The sequence below is a fragment of the Python bivittatus genome, unplaced genomic scaffold, assembly GCF_059951505.1.
Source record: "Python bivittatus isolate LINGU-HERP-01145 unplaced genomic scaffold, Pbiv_v1 ctg000690_np1212, whole genome shotgun sequence".
Lineage (NCBI taxonomy): Eukaryota > Metazoa > Chordata > Lepidosauria > Squamata > Pythonidae > Python > Python bivittatus.
In genome coordinates, this window is record NW_028277096.1 from 7,047,239 (window position 1) to 7,066,129 (window position 18,891).

At 43.4% G+C, this 18,891-nt stretch overlaps 1 protein-coding gene across 3 annotated transcripts in view; it reads left to right on the forward strand.

The window, feature by feature from the left end:
• SEPTIN4 (septin 4) overlaps positions 1 to 18,891 on the forward strand; it is a 49,326-nt gene that overhangs the window by 16,803 nt on the left and 13,632 nt on the right. The window contains exons 1-10 of one of the 3 annotated variants that reach the window (XM_025172380.2): positions 5,248 to 5,468; positions 6,081 to 6,404; positions 7,239 to 7,332; positions 8,742 to 8,828; positions 9,988 to 10,111; positions 13,274 to 13,408; positions 14,319 to 14,436; positions 15,533 to 15,634; positions 16,857 to 16,953; positions 18,588 to 18,750. In XM_025172380.2, coding sequence (XP_025028148.2) covers positions 5,331 to 5,468; positions 6,081 to 6,404; positions 7,239 to 7,332; positions 8,742 to 8,828; positions 9,988 to 10,111; positions 13,274 to 13,408; positions 14,319 to 14,436; positions 15,533 to 15,634; positions 16,857 to 16,953; positions 18,588 to 18,750 — 1,382 coding nt within the window. In that variant the 5' untranslated portion in view covers positions 5,248 to 5,330. Of the gene's footprint in view, positions 1 to 5,247; positions 5,469 to 6,080; positions 6,405 to 7,238; positions 7,333 to 8,741; positions 8,829 to 9,987; positions 10,112 to 13,273; positions 13,409 to 14,318; positions 14,437 to 15,532; positions 15,635 to 16,856; positions 16,954 to 18,587; positions 18,751 to 18,891 lie in introns of those variants that run through there. The other 2 variants (XM_088152304.1, XM_088152306.1) reach the window with 2 other exon arrangements.

Genomic DNA, 18,891 nt, shown 5'->3' on the forward strand with positions numbered 1-18,891 from the left:
TGGTCGCAACCCGATTTGTTCGCAACCCGAAGCAAATTTTCCCATAAGGTTCAATGTAATTACCGTTAATCCGTTCCGGCGTCCACGGACCCCGCAGCAGGGGCAGGAAAACGGCTGCGGACCCCGCGGCAGGGGCGGGAAAATGGCCGCAGACCACGCGGCACGGGTGGGAAAACGGCCGCGGACCACATGTCACGGTGGAAAATGGCCACGGATCCGGTTCGTACCCCGAGGTGGAGTTCGCAAACCGAGGTAAATTTTTGCAGCCAGAGGTGGTCGTAACCCAAAAAGTTTGTAAGCAGAGGCGTTTGTAACCCGAGGCACCACTGTACTTTAAAGGTATGGCTCCCAGGTCTGATAATTACAAGAACAGCTTGGGTTACATAGGTTTTTAACTCCTCCTGAAGTAACGAGCTATATGTTATAGGGGTATTCTTGGACCCATCATTTGTGATGGGACGTATCTATGAGGAGGAAAGTGATGTGGGAGATCAAGGCTATCAGGAGGGAGGAGGCAAAAGAACACAGTCTGCAGGGGGAGCGTGAGAAGAGTAAGAGGTTCAGGGTTGCCACTCCCTAGAATCTCCCAGGATATATCCACTAGTTGCTGTAGTATAGGTTTAGTTTGGCAAGATCCTGTCTATCAGGTGTAAGCAAATAAAGGAACTGTAATCGACTGGACTGTTTCATCGTTGCTCTTGGGCTGGGCCTGACATCATTTCTTTAGTAACATTGATGGCTAGAAGCATCAAATACTCTGACTCAGCTTAATCTTAATGATTTTTATTTATTGATTAAATTCGTATGCCACCAAAAATCATTCCAACTCCTGGTAGCCTATATCAGGTTAACATACGATAAAATGTCCATGGCAAGAAAACAATTATATCAAACACCCGCAATATAAAAATAAAAAATGAAATGCATAATAATTATGGCAAACAGTCATATCCCCCAAATGTTCAGCCTTCACTAGCTTCTAGAAGCCCATTACTGAGAGGCCCAGTCTGATGATGTTGCAATTGCTTGTTGATCTTTTGGAAATCCACGTTTCTACAAGGCCCAAGGACCAGAGAGTCTTCTCAGGGCAGAAGCCAGAGCTGAACACCCTTGGCAGATTGCTTGGGGTGCTGCAACAATGCTCAGGAAGGCTCAATGCAATCTAAACCATTCCACAACCTTTTCAAGGTCATGGTTGAATGGGTGGCTGTAGCAATTACACAGACATGATGGATGATATTGATTAGGATGGATAAGCCAAGCTCTACTCGGATGGTGCAGGATGGCTGGGGAAAGGAGAGTCACTGTGACCTTATTCCTGCCTTGCTTCACTCTGCAGCAGAAGATGCTGCCTTTATTCCCAAGTCACTGTCAAAAAAAGCAACTTCCAGTTGAGGAAGGATGGCCACTTTGAGTTAAATGGCAGAGCAGGTATTGGACAATGGCCTGAGGGGAGGAAAAACAAACCACATTCGATCTCTGATGGCCTTTCCAATGAAAATGCATTCCAAAAGCAGAGCTGTGAACAATTTATACCTGAGGGGCTGTAAGACTAATATAGGTGGTTCAGTAGTTTGATGTTTTCAAAGTCTATCCTTTTGGATTGGGGGAACATCTGGAATTCCCCAGAGAAACTGGAGAGGTGTAGATGTCTCCAAGCCAAACTTCCAGACCATTCATTTTAGCAGCCAACCATCAAGTTGATTTGAACCAATTCATGAGGAAGGCTTATGATTTTTGCTTAGTTTTGCATTTGATGTGTTTTCATTGTTTTAGACCCCCTTCAGGGGACTGTTGTAGAGGCATTGTAGAAAATGGACTTTCAAAAGATATATATCAAACAGCAGTTTTTCTTAAGCCAAGGAGCATCTTTTGCCTTGAGTAGCATGTTGGGATTACAAGCCAAAAATAGATGGGACCATAATAAAAAGTGAGCTGAGGCAAGAAAAAAAAATAGCATAATGTTTTTTAAATGATACCAAACGTAGATAAGTAAAACTTTAGGGTTACTTTCCTTCTGCCACAATAAAAATTCCATTTCTGCGGCAGCTTTTGGGGGATGCTTGCATGTGTTGGGCCTCAAATAGTGTGCACCTAATACAATTGTTGGGTGAAAGCAATCCAGGCAAAATTGAAGAAAAGATAAAAAACGCAGCTACCACCAGCAATAGCAAGATGGCTCCAGAGCTCTCATTGGATCCAAGGTAGGGTGAGCATGGAACAGCGGAGGCTTTCATGGGTGTTGCCTGTCACAATTGCAGGGCCCTCACTAAAGACCTCTTTGCACTTCCACCTAATTATGGCACGAACACACCCTGGCAACTTCTTTTTTCTGTTGGGTCCCCAGGGCATTGTTTTCCTCTCATTCCCAGCCCAAGAGCAAGTAAGGCTTAAGTTGTCCTTAGCTGTAGTGGTGTAAAAGTAGTATTTCCCCCTTTTCTGATGCTTTTGAAAGGCAGCTTCAAGGTGGGTAAAATCTCTTAGGTGTCACCACCCATTACCTTGAGTGACATCAGGGGACCGCAGTAACTGGGAACAGAGGAAATAGCCGCAGGTTAGGGATTGGCAACAGGGACAACAAATTTAGATCTGTTTTTCCCCCCAACACAAGCATGGTTGGAGAGCATTTTAATTTGGCAACAAGGAAAAGTCCTAAGAAGATCTTGTTCTGAGTCTTGCAACCTCCATGATCTGGTGAGGTTACCCAGACTGGTTTACTGATTCTTTGGGTATGATTGCAGTGTTTCTGTTCATTATTAATATTTGAAGTTATGGTAGCTACAGTGTTTTAATTGCTTTTTTACATACTGGCAGCACCCTTAATTTGGTTATTGGATTGACCCATCTTCTGGGTTTGGACAGTACACTGATCCATGAACTATCCAAATGGGTTGGCTCCCCAGAACTATAGTGGATGCTGAACCACCATCCAACAACTTTTGCTTCATTAAAACAAACACACACACACACAATCTTGTTTGTGTCCCCTGAAGAGGGAGGACCTGGGAGAATCTCTCAGTCTCTACAGGTCAGAAGCATCTCCCTTCTGAAGATGTGGATTCCAAGCCTGCGGTCTGCTTAAGAGGATGTCTGAATTCTTCTCACTGGCAAGGAAACTACATTCACCACCATGCTAAGCCACAAAACCAATGAAGTTAATAATAATCAAGGCTAAGTCTAATTAAGCAGCTTGTACAAATGCTGAGTTTTTACCTGACCTGATTAAACATGTTGTTATATGAATACAGACATCTTTTACATCTAGAGGAGTGATTTTTGCTGACATGTGAAAGTTTGCATTAACTTCAGTTCTGGGAGTTGAAGTCCACACAGCTTAAAGCTGCCAAGGTTGAGAAACACTGCCTTAAAATAATATAGTAGAAAAGAACATCTTCAATACAACCGTTCACTTCTTCCAGCACCTAACAACAGACACTCTTTAATAGTAATAAATGGCAGACTGTAAAAGTGAAGGAAGTGAAAAATAAGTTATGTGATAGATAGAGACTGTGAAAATTCCAACACTCGATCTCTGTCTCTAACTTCAACACAACATTGCTAATATTTATCTCCACTTCAACACAGTATAATAGCACTAATGCTAACCTCTTCTGTACAATACAATATTGCTGATATTAACTTAGCCTCCACTTCTACACAATACAGTATCTCTAATCCTAACCTCCTATCATGTATTTTCAACAGGAGTGCCTGTAGGTTCTGTGGCTGTTCTTACGCTGAATACTCCAGTGAGAGGAGTGGGGTATTGTTATTTGCAATGGCCCTTTCAAGTGGATTTTTCAGAGTTAGAGACCTGGTGTATCTCAACTATTCTCACCATAATGCTTTCCTGAGAAATGCCTGATTTCAGATGAGATGGGATCCTCAAATGGGAGTTCCAATTTCTGACCTATCCAGTTTGTGGACACCTATTGCTGCTGCAATATGACCATAAATAAGATATACCATTCACAACATAATTCTAATTCTAAAAATATGTACCAACATTGCAGACATACAACTCCCACTTATGCCTTCCTGAGATAACTGATCATTTACAGGTAGTCCTCATTTAGCAACTACAGCTGGGAGCTGCAACTTGGTCATTAAGGGAAGCAGTTGTTAAGTAAAACTGCAACTGTGCTTATGATCTTACTTCAGCTTCCCTTTGCTTTACAGACCTGCAAAGGTTGTAAATGCGAGGATTGGTCATAAAGTTACTTTTTCATCACCATTGTAACTGCAATGGTCACTAAATGAGACAGTCACTAAACTAGGACTATTAAATTAATTTAAGTCAAATTTAATTTTTCCTGGCTTCTCCTCCGCTTTGGAGCAGAACCACTGGTATGTCACTCTAAGGGCAAGTGTTGTCCTTGAAACAAAAGTTGTGCACTCATATCCTATGATTTTGTGAGATAGAATCATAGAATTGGAAGGGGCCATTTGGGCCATCAAGTTAAAGCATCCCGGAGAGGTACCTGTTTAGTCTCCTTTTCCACACATCCAGTGAAGCTCATCAACTCTCTAGGTAATTGGTTTCACTGTTGGATTGCTCTTACTGTTAGGAAGTTTTTTCTAATGTTCAGTTGGAATTTTAATTCATTGTTGCATGTCCTACTCTCTAGAATGAGAGTGTGCAGGTATGGACCTTCTTCTGTATAGCATCCTTTCAGGTATTGAAAAATGCTAGCATCTTTTCCCTCCTTATTCTTTTCTCAAGGGGAAACCTTCTCAGCAGCTTCAGTCTGTTTTCATAGGGCTTAATTTTTGCTCCCTTTATCCTTCATTCTCCCAGTTACTCTGAACCCTCCTGAAAGTATGGTGTCCAGAACTGACTGCAGTACTTGAGGTGGGGGTCTGATCAAAGTAGAATAGAATGGAACATTTAGTTCTTGTGATTTGGGAATTATACTTTGGTTGGGTCAGCCTAAAATTGTGTTTGCCTTCTTTGCGGCCACATTACACTGCTGCCTTGTATTAGTGTGCTATCATCTACAATTCTACAATCTTTTTGGAAGTCTTATTTCCAAACCAGGTTTCCTGCATTTAGACCTGCACATTTGAGTTGTATGTTGAGCTGTAAGAAGGTTCTGGACCAATGACACCCATTAGGATTCAAGGCTGATTAGTAACGTGAGCTTATGTCACTGCCTGACACCGCAGTCTCCACTCTCCCTCTGTGGGATCCAATTTGGGGGATGTGGACTTTTCTATCTGCTTTATCTGTCTTTTGCTCCCTTTCACCCCTCATTCCACCACCTTCTCTTGCTTTTCATCACCTGCCCTGCCCGATCCTCTCGACTCAGGGAGAGGAGGTGGAAGGAACCATGGCTGCCCTAGAAGACTCCAAGGAGATGCAGCCCAATGAAGCAGAGATGCCTTTTGCTGGTGCCCTGAGAGAGGGTGCTAATCCCAGCCACTTTGGGCAGACTGAAGAGCCTGCCAACATCCCCCAGGAGCACACAGTAAGAGTTTTGCATACACAATGGAGTTAATCCTGAGTTTTCCTCTGCAGACCCCAGTTTAGTCTCCCACTTCCCCCAGGCTGAGTTCTTGTTCCTAGGGTATGACTCTTCTTGAACTATCCTTTGTCTTCCCAATAGTGCAAAGGAATAATATGCATGTATTATTTATGGATCAAAAGAGGTTCTGTGATTCTTTCCTTTCCTTTCTTGAATCCGATGACGGTGAATTAATTACCAGGGATGTTCAGGTGATATGATTGCAGAGCAGTTAGTTGTTAAAAAAAAACACAAAACTTTTTGATACAGAGCTATCCCAGAATGTTCTGGACAAGAAATACTGATCAGAGAAAAGGGTTATTTAGGTAACAACAAGTTAAATAAGAAGCAAGCTAGAGTTGCACATATGTGTGAATACAAAGAAAGAAAGAATATCTTGCTGCTTTCGAGAGAGTCACTGGAAAGGAAAGGATCCTAGAGTACAGTATTAGAAATCAATATTAAACCATAAATTAAAAACGACAAGTAGCAGGAAGGAAAGGTAGAAAAAATGATACAACACCGAGGTCCATCTCTTCATGCAAGTACTGTTTTCTCTTTTTGTTCTCTGCCCAGATAAAGCACTTTCTAAAAGAAGACTCAGAAGACACCGAGCTGGTCCAGTTCCTCAAGGATTCCCCAACTGAAAAGACCTTCCAGCGTGTGAAGCCAGAAGACATCCATCAGGAGAAAAGATCCAGTTGGGGTGGGACTGAAATGTTCCCTAGTGCTGCAGTCCAGGCCATTCCCAAAGATGCCTTGGAGGAGAAGGAGCAGAAGGCCTTCTACCGCCCTAAGCCTCTAGATTTGAAACAGCAGCACATGGTTGCTCCAGCACCGCCAAGCCCATCCCGTCCCAGAAGCCCCTGGGGCAGGCTTGACCCGTATGAATCTGATGAGGTAACGCATCTCTATCAGCACTTCTGCCATAACCCTCCACCCCTTTCTGAATCTTCTAATCTCCCTTTAGTAGAAAAGGGCATGAGATTGTGGTCATGGATCCTTGAAATGTGCAGGGATACTCAACCCAGAATCCCCACCCCTGCTGATAGAAGTATTTTGCTTATGATGGGGAGTAAGCTTCCCCTAGAAATAATGTTTTGGTGGGCTTTAAATACTGTAGTAATTAAATTAGTGCCCCCAAATGATGCTTTTGAGGCTGGGTATATAATTGGCATTCCCATGTTGGAGAAAGCATGGAAATAAAACAAGGGCTATTTTGCTAATCAGATGGTGACCCACTGACATGAACAGTGGGTGTATAAAGGCACACAGATCCATTTCCTGAGTCTTATACAGAAGATTTATGTCATCTGTAAAAATGCTTTAATAAGAATTGTTTCTCTCCAGCAGTACCATTCCTGTATTCACAAAGTGCGTTTAACCAAGTCAGTTAAAGACTGAGTGGGTGAATTTCCACAACATGTGAAGCTTAGTTACTGCTTTTTGTAGTTTAATTGCGATATAGAAAGCCTGTTCAGTTAGTATTATTTAGTGTATTATGTGAACTCAGAAATAGATTAATTCTGTAACCAAGTTCAGTTTATTGTGAGAATGCAGCAGGTATCTGGTTTGTGTTCTGTGATTAAAGGCTTCTACCTGCCTTGAGAACTTGAGAACTGGATGCGTTATAACTAAAAATAACTTTTAAAAACTTATTCCAAACAAATGATTCTTGCAAAAGGCCTGGCAGTTTGTAACACTGATTTTTTTCTTCTTTTTCCTCTCTCTTAGGATGATAAAGAATATGTGGGATTTGCAACACTTCCTAATCAGGTCCACCGGAAATCTGTGAAGAAAGGATTTGATTTCACACTAATGGTTGCAGGTATCAGTGCTGAAGTTGCAAGGGCTGTTTCGGGATGTATGGTTGTTGCAGATTAAAAGCACGCTATTCATGGCAGAGAACTGTAATTAAAACTAACTTCCATCTACCTAATATTTAAATAACATGTTTATGAAAGTGTAAAGAGAGGGGAAAAGATATTCTGTTGCATTTGATCTAAGAGATCTTAGAAATAATTCCACAGTACAGTGGTACCTCGGGATACGAACTTAATCTGTTCCGTGACTCTGGTTGCAACTCGAGTTGGTCTCAAGTCGAGGTAAAGTTTCCCATAGGGTTCAGTGTAAATCCGGTTAATCCGTTCCGCCCTCCGAATTTGGTCACAACCCGAGGTGAATTTCCCCATAGGGTTCAATGTAAATCCAGTTAATCCGTTCCGCCCTCCGCCCGAATTTGGTCGCAACCCGAGGCAATTTTCTCTTCAGAGCCAGACTCCCGCCAAGCCTGCTCTGCATTTTCTTTGGAGCCATGCTAACACGCACACCAAAAACCTTTGCAAAACACCGCAAAACACACCACAAGCCTCACCAAACATCTCTTTGCTACCGCGACCTCGCCCACAGGAAGCCGCGACCGCGTGGCAGCAGGGAAAGTGGCCATGGATCCGGTTCGTAAGTAGAGGCAAGTTCGTAACCCGAGGTAAAATCTCCCTGCCGAAGCTGGTCGTAACCCGAAATGTTCGTTAGTAGAGGCGTTCGTATCCCGAGGTACCACTGTATTCTTTATTGGCCAGTCTGTATTCACCTACCTGTGCTAATGATGTATTTGAGGTTTAAAGAGGAGAGGCAGAATTTTTCTGCTTGGCTGTCTGTGATGATTTGAACATAACAGTAGGTGATCACATAAATAGTGGTTTACAAGCCAATCTAGTACTGTACCATTTTGCTAATTGGCAGTTGCTCCCCAGAGCCCTTCCGGTTCCATGGCATGTGATTTGGTGCAGGAACTTAGGAACTCTTACATATGCACATACCACCTTAGTATCTAATTGCATTCTATTGGTTTTTTCCATTATAAACTCCTATACTACTGTAGTCTTGTCCTGATAGACTCCTTCAAAGCCTAGCTCTGCTTGATTCTTCTTACTGATCAATGGTACCAGCTCATCTAAAAAAAAAAGTCTTGGCTTGGATTGTACAGTTGGATTCCTTAGCAAACTGATGGACAGTCTAAGCTGCAGATGCCAAAGAGCTAGAAATGGGAAGATTGGTTTTAACTATACAGCCTTGCTATGCAAATTGCCAGTGATTGTTTTCTTTATTTAAAGTAGTCCTCTTTATTTAAAGTATTCCTTACATTTGCCTCTTTTTCCTTCAGAAAGACTATTTCTTAAGAACCCATCTTCCTCTTGTGTAATATTAACTGTTCCTCCTCCTCCTCTTTCTCCTCAGGAGAGTCTGGGCTGGGGAAGTCCACTCTGGTGAACAGCCTTTTTCTTACCGATCTGTACAAAGATCGCAAACTCTTAAACGCAGAAGGTATTTATTTATTTGTATGTGCTTTATGCCTCTTTAAGCCTTCTAGCTCTTAGTACCACGTTTCTCAGCCTCGATGGGTGGACTTCAACTCCCAGAATTCCCCAGCCAGCATGCTGGCTGGGGAATTCTGGGAGTTGGCCCACCCATCTTAAAGTTGCTGCGATTGAGAAACACTGTCTTAGCAGCTCACAAGCAAAGAACACAATAATATAATACAATATAGAAAGCAAATATTGTAAAACAAATAGCAGACAATAAGCCAAACTGAATAATCATAAAGCAAAACTGTATAGTGGTGAGATTAAGCCCGATGGATGAAAGACTGGAGGTCTCAAGCCTCAGCTCCTAGAAGTCCTATGGATCATGGCACCCTAACTCCACTTTCTTTCTGTTTGGTTGTCACACCCGCAGCCACCTATCTTCCTGGAGGTAATTGTTATCTGGGGAGATAGAGAGGGCTCCCACAGCCTGGGTGCCTTAGCAGTGAATAAAAAGAAACTGATAAAATGAAATAATACCTATTGTGCTAGTCCCAACAGTGTAGTATGAGGTGTGTGACTAAGGGAATGAGTTTCCTACGCCTTTGAAAGACAGATCAGTGTCACAAGTTTTACGGAAAGCTAACTTTATTTGTGAAAAAAGGAAACGGGGAAATGGTAAAAGTTCCTTTTTAACTTTAAGTAGTCATGCACAAAATTAACGGTTGCAGAGGAGATAAGTGGAGAGCTATGAAAACCACAGACAGCATCTCAAGAGAATCTCCAATAGGAAAACCACACGAAGCAGTCGATGAAATGGTATTGCTCTCTGACCTAATCTATTCTGCAATATTTCTAGCTCAAACGTATTACCTACTCCTTAGAAATAAATGGATCATTGCAGCAAATATCACCTGCGTGTGTTCCCTGGATTTTTCAGATTCTAGTAGATTCCAGCCTTTAATCAGAGGTGCAGGAGCAATGCTCTTTTCAGCAGCCAAAGAATTTCTAAAGATCAGGAATGAAGAGGGAGATCTTATTTCTCATTCCACGAGAGGGATCTTATTCTTGCACAGCTGACATTTCAGTTGATTTGGAACCTTGGGGTTTTGGTTGTCTAGGATGCGCCCTTTCCAGCAAGCCTTATCCCGTTCTCTCTTTTTTCTGTCTCCGGGGGCTAGAACGGATAGTCCAGACCGTGGAGATTACCAAGCATGTGGTGGACATAGAGGAGAAAGGTGTGAAACTCCGCTTGACCATTGTGGACACACCAGGTTTTGGAGATGCTGTAAACAACACAGAATGGTATGTCTCCCAGGAAAGTGGGAAGGAATTCGCCTGGGGAAAGCCTTATTGCAGAATCATGGGAAATTGTGAGGAGGGAATCCCATCAGGCATCTCTTGCAGGGCTGAGCTAACCCTTGGATGGAAGCCAAGGCTGTGATAAAAATACTCTGCAAGAGACAAAGGCCAGCTGGCTGGAGGGCAGGTGAATCCTGCTGCAGGCACTAGGAAGAAGAACTGAGTCTTGCCCAAGAGGGCATCTTTTTTTCTGGCGCATTGTTCATCTGGGGCTCAGATACGAGTTTTGAAGTCTGATAATACTCATTAAAAAAAAGATTAAAATTTGAACTAGAGAAGAATCCCTGTCTGCCTGGTATTGCATCAGATCTTGAGAAAATTACATTTCCCAAAGGCGTTGTGGTCCTTTCTGCTGGTATCCAAGTACAATTTTGTGCCAGGTGCCACAAAAGGAGGAGGAAGGGACCTCTCTCTCTTCCTGTAGTTCTCTGAAGTACTGCTGCTACTAACCTGGAGAATAAAATTAAAAAGAAACAAGGGGACGTTTGCAGACTGAGTCACTAGGTTTACCTTATGTGCTTAAACGTATAGCATGTGTGTGAGAAGTCAGAAATCTGGTAGTTCTGGGTCAAGATTGACTCAACACCCACATCAACCCTCTTCCTGCCTTACACAAAGATAAGAAGCTAGAGTGACCCAGAAAAACAAGGCTTTTCTAGGCCTTTTGTTGCTTTTTTCTTTTCAACTCCCCAGAGATACAGATAGGTGAGAGGGTGACGTGGGCAGAAAGAGGAAGGGGGCACCCTGACCTGAGGCTCTTTCTCTGCTTAAGCCATTGCTAATTTTAAAAATCACATGGCAACAAAATAATGCTTAGGATCATCCAATCCAGATTAGAGCCCTCCATGGAAAAAGAGATGCCAGATGTTCAAGCTGGCTTTAGAAAAGGCTGAGGAACGTGAGACATTATTGCTGATGCATGCTGGATAATTGAAAAAGCCAAATACCGAAAAGAAGTCGGTATGTTCTTTGTTGGTTATAGAAAGGTCTTCAATTGTGTAGATCACATCAAGCTGTGGAATGAGCTTAGAAAAATAGGAATCCCAGAACATATCATTGTTCTTATGAGAAACCTACAAGTAGTCCTTGCTTACTGACTGCCTCATGCAACGACCGTTCAAAGTTATGACAGTGTAAAAGAATAACTTTGGGACCAATCTTTGCATTTATGACCATTGCAGCGTCCCTCAGTCATGTGATCACCATTTGCATGCTTTGCAACCAGTGCACATTTTTGCTTGTGACAAGCAGAATTAATACTGTGCAGGATGGAAGGTGGAAGTAGAATCTTGTGAGAAGGCTGCATGTAATTTGGACAAGGCCATGCATGATTTGGACAAGGGGTGGGTGCAGCCCTGGAAAGAAGGCCTGGCGTGGCCAGCAGCTGCCTCACAAAGGGCCAGACTGGGCACACCTCATCAGCAGTGGCAGGAAAAAGACAGTGGAAGTCAGCTGGGGGTGGCAAAGCCGGCAGGGGCAGAAGGGCCAGTGAGTGCAGGGCGGCAGGATGGCAGGGTGAGCAGAGCACAGGGTGGCAAGGTGGACAGAGGTGGTGGAATGCAAGGCAGCCAAAAGGGCAGAAATAGGGGGGAGATAGGCAGGTGGGGGAAGTTGAAGAGGAAGCAGTCCCTTACCTTACCAAGGCTCGGGGCTGGGAGGGACCAAGCCAGGAGTGGCTTGGATCAGGGTGGGTCCTTAGCTAACAACCAGTGGAATTCAGTTAACAACAGCAACCGGGATTGCCGTCGCTAAGTAACGTGGTCACAATAACATTGTGTTTTATGGCTGCATCGCTTAGTGATGGAAATTCCAGTCCCAATTGCTGTTGTAACTCGATGACTATTTGCTATTGATGCTTTTCAACTTTGGTGTTGGAGAAGACTCCTGAGAATAGTATGGAGAGCCAAGAAAACAAACAAATGGATCATCAAACAAATCAACCCAGAGTTCTTACTTGAGGCACAAATGACCAGGCTCACATTGTCCTACTTTGGGCACATTATGCAAGTCCTAGCTCCCTGGAGAAGGCTCCAATGCTGGGAAAGGTGGAAGGAAAGAGAAGAGGATGACCAGCAGCAAAGTGGATGGATTCAGTTACAGTGGCGATGGGTACATGGTTGAAAGACCTGAAGGACCAAGTTAGGGACAGATTCTCCTGGAGAAAAATCTGTCTATGTGGTTGCTAAGAGTTGACACCAACTTGATGGTGCATAATCAATTTAAATGTTTTTGAAAAGGTGCCTAAGATGCTGTCAGATATTTCTTCCAATATAACTGGGCCACTTTCATTCCTGAGGTCATTGGGTACCAGATCACTGGATAATTTGATTACTGATAGATTGAGTGAGCTGTGTTGGGCAAATGTATATGAGAGGTGCTGCATTTCTGGAGTAGTTCTACTGATTTCTGAGCTACAGCAAATGTGGGCCAGCAGGGAGAGATCTGAAGGGAAGGGAGATATTTAGTCTTGGCTTAGCAGGCATGAACGCATTAGAAGTCCCACTGAATTTCTCTAAACAGCCTCTCCCTCCTCCTACAAGAGGAGATGTTCAACATTTCACCCTTGCTTCCATCCTGTCATGCTGGCATGACTGTGCTACTTATGGATGATCAGTTGGAGAAGAGCATGATTTTCTCAAGAATTTATGTTGAGACTGGCAGAGGTGGGATTCAAACTTGAGGCTTCCAAGCATGAGTTATGTAGCTTGGGCCTTTCCCTAGCCATAATTATATCACAGGCATTTATGGATCTTTCCTCCTCTTCCTGCTCCTTCTCTTTCTCCACCTAAAAAAAGAACATAACCTCTTTGTTAATTGTGGATTGGCAGAAAATAGGTCCAGATGTAGATCCCTGGATGATTTGCAAAAAATCAACAGCAACAGCAACAGCAACAATACCTTAACAACAGCAACAATACCTCTCCCAAGCCTATACTATATTGCTAGTAAGAAGAAAGTTTAGGATAACCAGTTCTGGGATTCCAAATTCCATTTTTAAATTCTGTATGTGTGCTAGTTGCAGTAAAGTCTAGCTTTGATTGTGCAAACTTGAAGCCTGCCTTCCTCAACCCACCAATTCTAAATCATGTTCCCTTTCTTTCCCAGTTGGAAGCCTGTGGCTGATTACATAGATCAGCAGTTTGAGCAGTATTTCCGGGATGAAAGTGGCCTTAACCGGAAAAATATTCAGGACAACCGTGTCCATTGCTGCCTCTACTTCATCTCTCCTTTTGGTCACGGGTATGAACTGAACCAGCCTCCTTGTGTTCCTGGAGCATGCTTTTTCTTAAAAAAAGAAACTCTGACTAAAGACTTACTGACTGCACTTGCTACCTAAAAGGCTGTTAGCAGTTTTTTTCTGGTCCAGCCTTTTTAACCTTATGCTCCCCAGATATGCAATCCCTGGTTTTCCAGCCTGGAAGTTATATGGTTAGAATGTTATGCACTACTGTAAAGGCTAGGTCCAAATTATATGTTTACCATATATTCTCACATATAAGCCCATCCATAGATAAGATGATCCTTGAATGTTTTTTTAGATTCTTTTATCCCACAGAACTCAAGGTGGCGAATGTACCTAATACTATATATATAGTAACATAGTATAGTATATAAATAGAGAGCAAACCCTACCTAGCCGGGTAATGAAATGTTTGCAAGGAAACAAGCAAGCTCAGAGAACCCCAAGGACTCCACAGTACCTAATACTCCTTCCTCCTTCTATTTTCCCCACAACATAACTCTAAAATGCGTGATTCAAATAATATAATGCATTAAATAGTTGGAATGGAAGGCCAACCTCTTCTTTTAATGTTGCCTCCTACTGGAAGTTGGCAACCCCCAGCATCATTTGTTCTGCAGATGTTAGTGCATGAAACAAGGATGTTGCATTTTTGCCAAACCATGCATATAGATTTTTCATCCAGAATAGGCCAAGTCTGCCAGCTCTGCCTTTCTCTTTAATGTTTCCTTATATAATTAATTGAAATAGTAGTAATTTTTTGGAGTATCATTGATTGCTGCAAAATAATTGATACAGATTCTAGCACATGTCAGACACCCCACTTTTCTGCTTATTGGCCAGAAAAGAAATAGCCCCTTTCCACAGCTCCCAGGTTTTCTACAGTGAATTCTTGTCTGTTCTTGGCAGTTTGCGACCTCTGGACATTGAATTCATGAAAGCGCTCCATCAGCGCGTGAACATTGTTCCTGTCTTAGCCAAGGCTGACACTCTCATGCCGTCGGAGGTGGAACGAATGAAAAACAAGGTAAAAGAGGAGATCAGAACAAACTTGGGGACACTCTTCCCACTTCCCTGAACAATGTAGAAACACAACAGAACTCATTAAGATAAATAAATGGATTAACCTAAGCAAAACTAATTGAAAAAGGAAACAAAAGCCCAAGATTTTGAAATTGTTTCTTAAATATAAAAGTCTTAAGTATGTAATTGTACAACTCACTGTAATTCAGATTTTAAATGCTGAGTTAAATGTAGACCATAAGGAATCATAGTGTTCTGTGCTTGCTTGCTTGCTCGCTCGCTCGCTCTGTCTGTCTGTCTGTCTATCTGTCTATCTGTCTATCAAATTTGTCATCACCCATCTCGTTGAAATGACTCTGGGTGGTTTACAGCAAAAATAAAATTTGTTAACATACAATATAAAACAGACCTAATAATCCAAGCGAGATGGAAAGTTGGGGAATAATTCAAGGGAGTATCGTCAGGGTGCTAAGCACCCCCAAGGATGGTTAGAGCCCATCTCGCCCCATGCACACTGGCAGAGCCAGGTCTTTAAACCTTTTCGGAAAGCCGGGAGGGTCAGGGCCTGTTGCACCTCTGGGGGGAGAATATTCCAAAGGGCAGGGGCAACAGCAGAAAAGGATAATTTGATATTCTTCTCTTACACTGTCTTCCTCACTTTGGCTTTGTCCTGCCTTCCCGCTCATCCCTCCCTTCCTCCCTCCCTCTCCAACCCCCTCCCTCCAAGATCCAGGCTTTGCGATCTTGTCGTATTGTGAAATCTGTGTTCTTTTTAAGAAGAGTATAGAGAGGGCTTTCAGTCTCTCCCTCAAAGTGGCCACATGTATTTTATGAGAAAGTCAGGGAGGGTGAGGAGTTGGGGGGCGGTGCTGGCTGAATGCTGAGTTCTTCATTCCTCCATATCTGGAGGGCCCTGACTGGCTCCTGGAGAATTCTTGGGGTGGCAGCAGGTGGCTCAAAGGTGTTTCTGATGGTTCAGGGTGGGAAAACGGGTGGTTTGGGGGTGCCCTTGTCCATGTAGTTTGGTCTATAGAATATAATGACTGGAATCAAAGCTGCGATTGAGCTCCATCAACTGCTGGCACGTTCCTCTGTTCTAGATTCGTGATGAAATTGATCATTTTGGGATCCGGATCTACCAGTTTCCTGATTGTGATTCAGATGAAGATGAGGATTTCAAGCTGCAGGATGAAGCACTCAAGGTGAGGGATTGCCGAGAGTGGATGTTGGGATCTGCTGGTTCTGCTAGATCAGTGTTTCTCAACCTTGGCCACTTTAAGATGTGTGGACTTCAACTCCCAGAATTCCCCAGCCAGCAAGGCTGGAAGTTGAAGTCCACACATCTTAAAGTGGCCAAGGTTGAGAAACACTGTGCCAGATGCACCTGACTGCATTAGAACAAATTCAGAAAGAAGCCCAATTTTCTCCAATTATATTCCACATATGCCAATGCTCTGACTGTAAAGGAGCTTTTCCTAATATTTGCGAACCATTATGTTTCACATTCGCTTGCCCTTTTAAAATTAAGACGCGTTTCAAGCTGGGCACGTAGCCCTATTTCCAATTAAGCCATACTAAAGAGAGGCAGCTAGGCCTGGATTGAACTCTTACCCTAAGATATTTTGTCAGCCTTCTCCAATCCCACATAGTTATACTCGTGATGTAATGCAGCTTTTCCTGGCCTGGTGCCCTCCAGATGTGTTTGGACTGCAGAATGTCAGCTAGGAATGCAGGGCATTGCAGTCCCTATGCATCTGGAGACCCATGAGTGGACTGGGAGACATGCTTGTTTAAAACTGCTGCCACTCATTATAAACATGGGTTCTCAGTTTGGAATCCATAGGCCCCAATACTTTTTTTGGTGCCTGGCCTGAATAACTTAAAAAGAGGAAGAGGAAGAGGAAGAGGAGGAGGAGGAGGAGGAGGAGGAGGAGGAGGAGGAGGAGGAGGAGGAGGAGGAGGAGGAGGAGGAGGAGGAGGAGGAGGAGGAGGAGGAGGAGGAGGAGGAGGAAGAAGAAGAAGAAGAAGAAGAAGAAGAAGAAGAAGAAGAAGAAGAAGAAGAAGAAGAAGAAGAAGAAGAAGAAGAAGAAGAAGAAGAAGAAGAAGAAGAAGAAGAAGAAGAAGCCTTTAATTTAAATAAATAAACGAAAGGAAATTGATGGAATGCAAAGCACTCGTGCATCATGTTTGTTTACAACAGGGATCAGCTCTTTTCCAGGCCTTTTCTTTCTTTGCAGCCCTCAGACCCCCTCTGATTATGCTGCCAAATTTGGTAGCACAGTTGATGCAAGTCGATGATGCAGTTCCCTTGTGTCTTTTTGAGGAATGCACTCTCTTTTGTCCCTAAATATATGTGAAGTAGCGAAGAGTGGGGAAGGCCCCCTCCACCCTGGCTGACTCCTAATTGCCACTGTTCTCCTGCAGGAGAGCATCCCCTTCGCTGTGATTGGCAGTAACACCATTGTGGAGATGAAAGGCAAGCGGATCCGTGGGAGGCTGTACCCTTGGGGCATCGTTGAAGGTAACCTATAGCTAGCTCCGTGTGGCTGTTTGGCTCAATAAACTGGGGACCACAGCTAATGGGTCTACATCGATTGAATACAGAATTCAGCAAAAATTTTCCATGTTCCCCTAGTTGGAATTAACATCCAATTACAGATGCTCTTGTGGGATGGAAATACAAAATATTGACTTTGGCAGCTTAATGTCTTAGCTTTGGCAGTAGAAATCAATAAAAGCTTCCTGTCCCCAAGCATTAAATGAGTTGTTACGTGGGAAGCATGGCTTGAGCACGGTAGCTTTGCACCATGTGCCCCATATCTTATTGGTAAGATCAGGAGGTGGGGATGTGGGAAAATATTGACAAGATGCCACCTCGGGGCAAGCCCAACATTGTGGAACAGGGGCATTCCCAGGAACTGTCAGAAAAGTCAAGATGGTGGGCACAACCACACAATCAAAGCCAAGTGCCTTTTTTTAATATGCATGGCATGCAGTTAGCAAAGGAGTGGGGATTCAGTTGTGCAGTTGTGCCCTTCTTGGCTTTTTTGATCACCCCTGCAGATGTCCCCAATGTGGGCCTGTAAGGCCAAGAACAAGATGGCACCCTTCGTAACCCATCCAGATGCCAAGTGGATGTAGAATCATTCTTCTGTGTTACAGATGAGATCGCTTCCTTCAGGGTATTGAAGGCAAAAGACTAGTTCAGGGGCAAAAGCAGGCCACACAGCAAACACACTTTCTTCTTTGCTGGGTCCTAGCCTGCTGTCTGAAGTGGCTGCTTCAGTCTACTCAATGGCAGAGCCATCCCTCGTCACCTCCTATCCTTTTGTTCCTGCTGGCCTTGAAAAACCCAGTTTTCAAGCTGTGATTTGAAGTATGCTGAATTTCAAGATTTGTTATATGCCTGAAAATGAACGGGTGCCAAACATAGCTTGGGGATCCCAATAGGTAAGTGGGTGGGGAGAGAGATTCATTTAGAAAATATATAATCTTTCTTGATAATAGTACTACAGATAAGAACATTCCAAAAAAGCTAAACTACCTAAAATGAGACCAGGATGAATTAAGGTCCTGAATTTAACAGCTGCTTTAAAAAGTTCTTCAGCTTATTACAGAGCACTGCCTGTCCACAACCTCTGTAGCCAGACTAGAGAGAGGACCTGTGGCAAATCGCCTTTAGCAGAACTAAAGCAATAATCACAGTGTTTGTTATGGAGATGTACTTTTATTTTTTGCATTTTTGCGATAAGGAAAAAGGGAAGAGATGGCACCAACAATTCCCAGCAAAAACACTTGAAGCTGCCCATTGTGTGTAGACACTTGACGACATTTCCTCCAAATGTGTGGGTGGGAGTTGCATACTCTTCAAGTTCACTGTGTAAGTCTTATCTTGAACTGGCCAGGTCTCTCTGGACCACAGTCTCCTAAGAATGTAAGAGGAACCATTAGGCCTAAAAGGAAAAGTTCTGGCTTCAACTGAATATTAATCTTTAAAATCCTTTTTACTCCATTCCACTGTTGTTGCTAAAAGCCATCAGTAGGCTTGTCATCTTCCATGGATCTGTTTCCATTTTTGAGGTCTCTGAGCTAGAGACCATCACTGCACCACATGGCCTTGAATTCCATTCGCTTAACTCTGCCTTCTTCTGCCAGTGGAGAACCCTACGCATTGTGACTTTGTCAAGCTGCGCACCATGCTGGTAAGGACTCATATGCAGGACCTGAAGGACGTGACTCGGGAGACTCACTATGAAAACTACCGGGCTCAGTGCATTCAGAGCATGACTCGCATGGTGGTAAAAGAGCGGAATCGCAAGTAAGTTGGGGGTGCTGTGAATAAGGAGGTGGGACTGGGGAGGAGGGAAGCTGAGCAGATGGCACAGCTGAGGAGGATGAAGGAGATGTGAAAGTGGGGACCTGACCCCCACTTTCAATAACCTTGTTATAACCTCCTCTC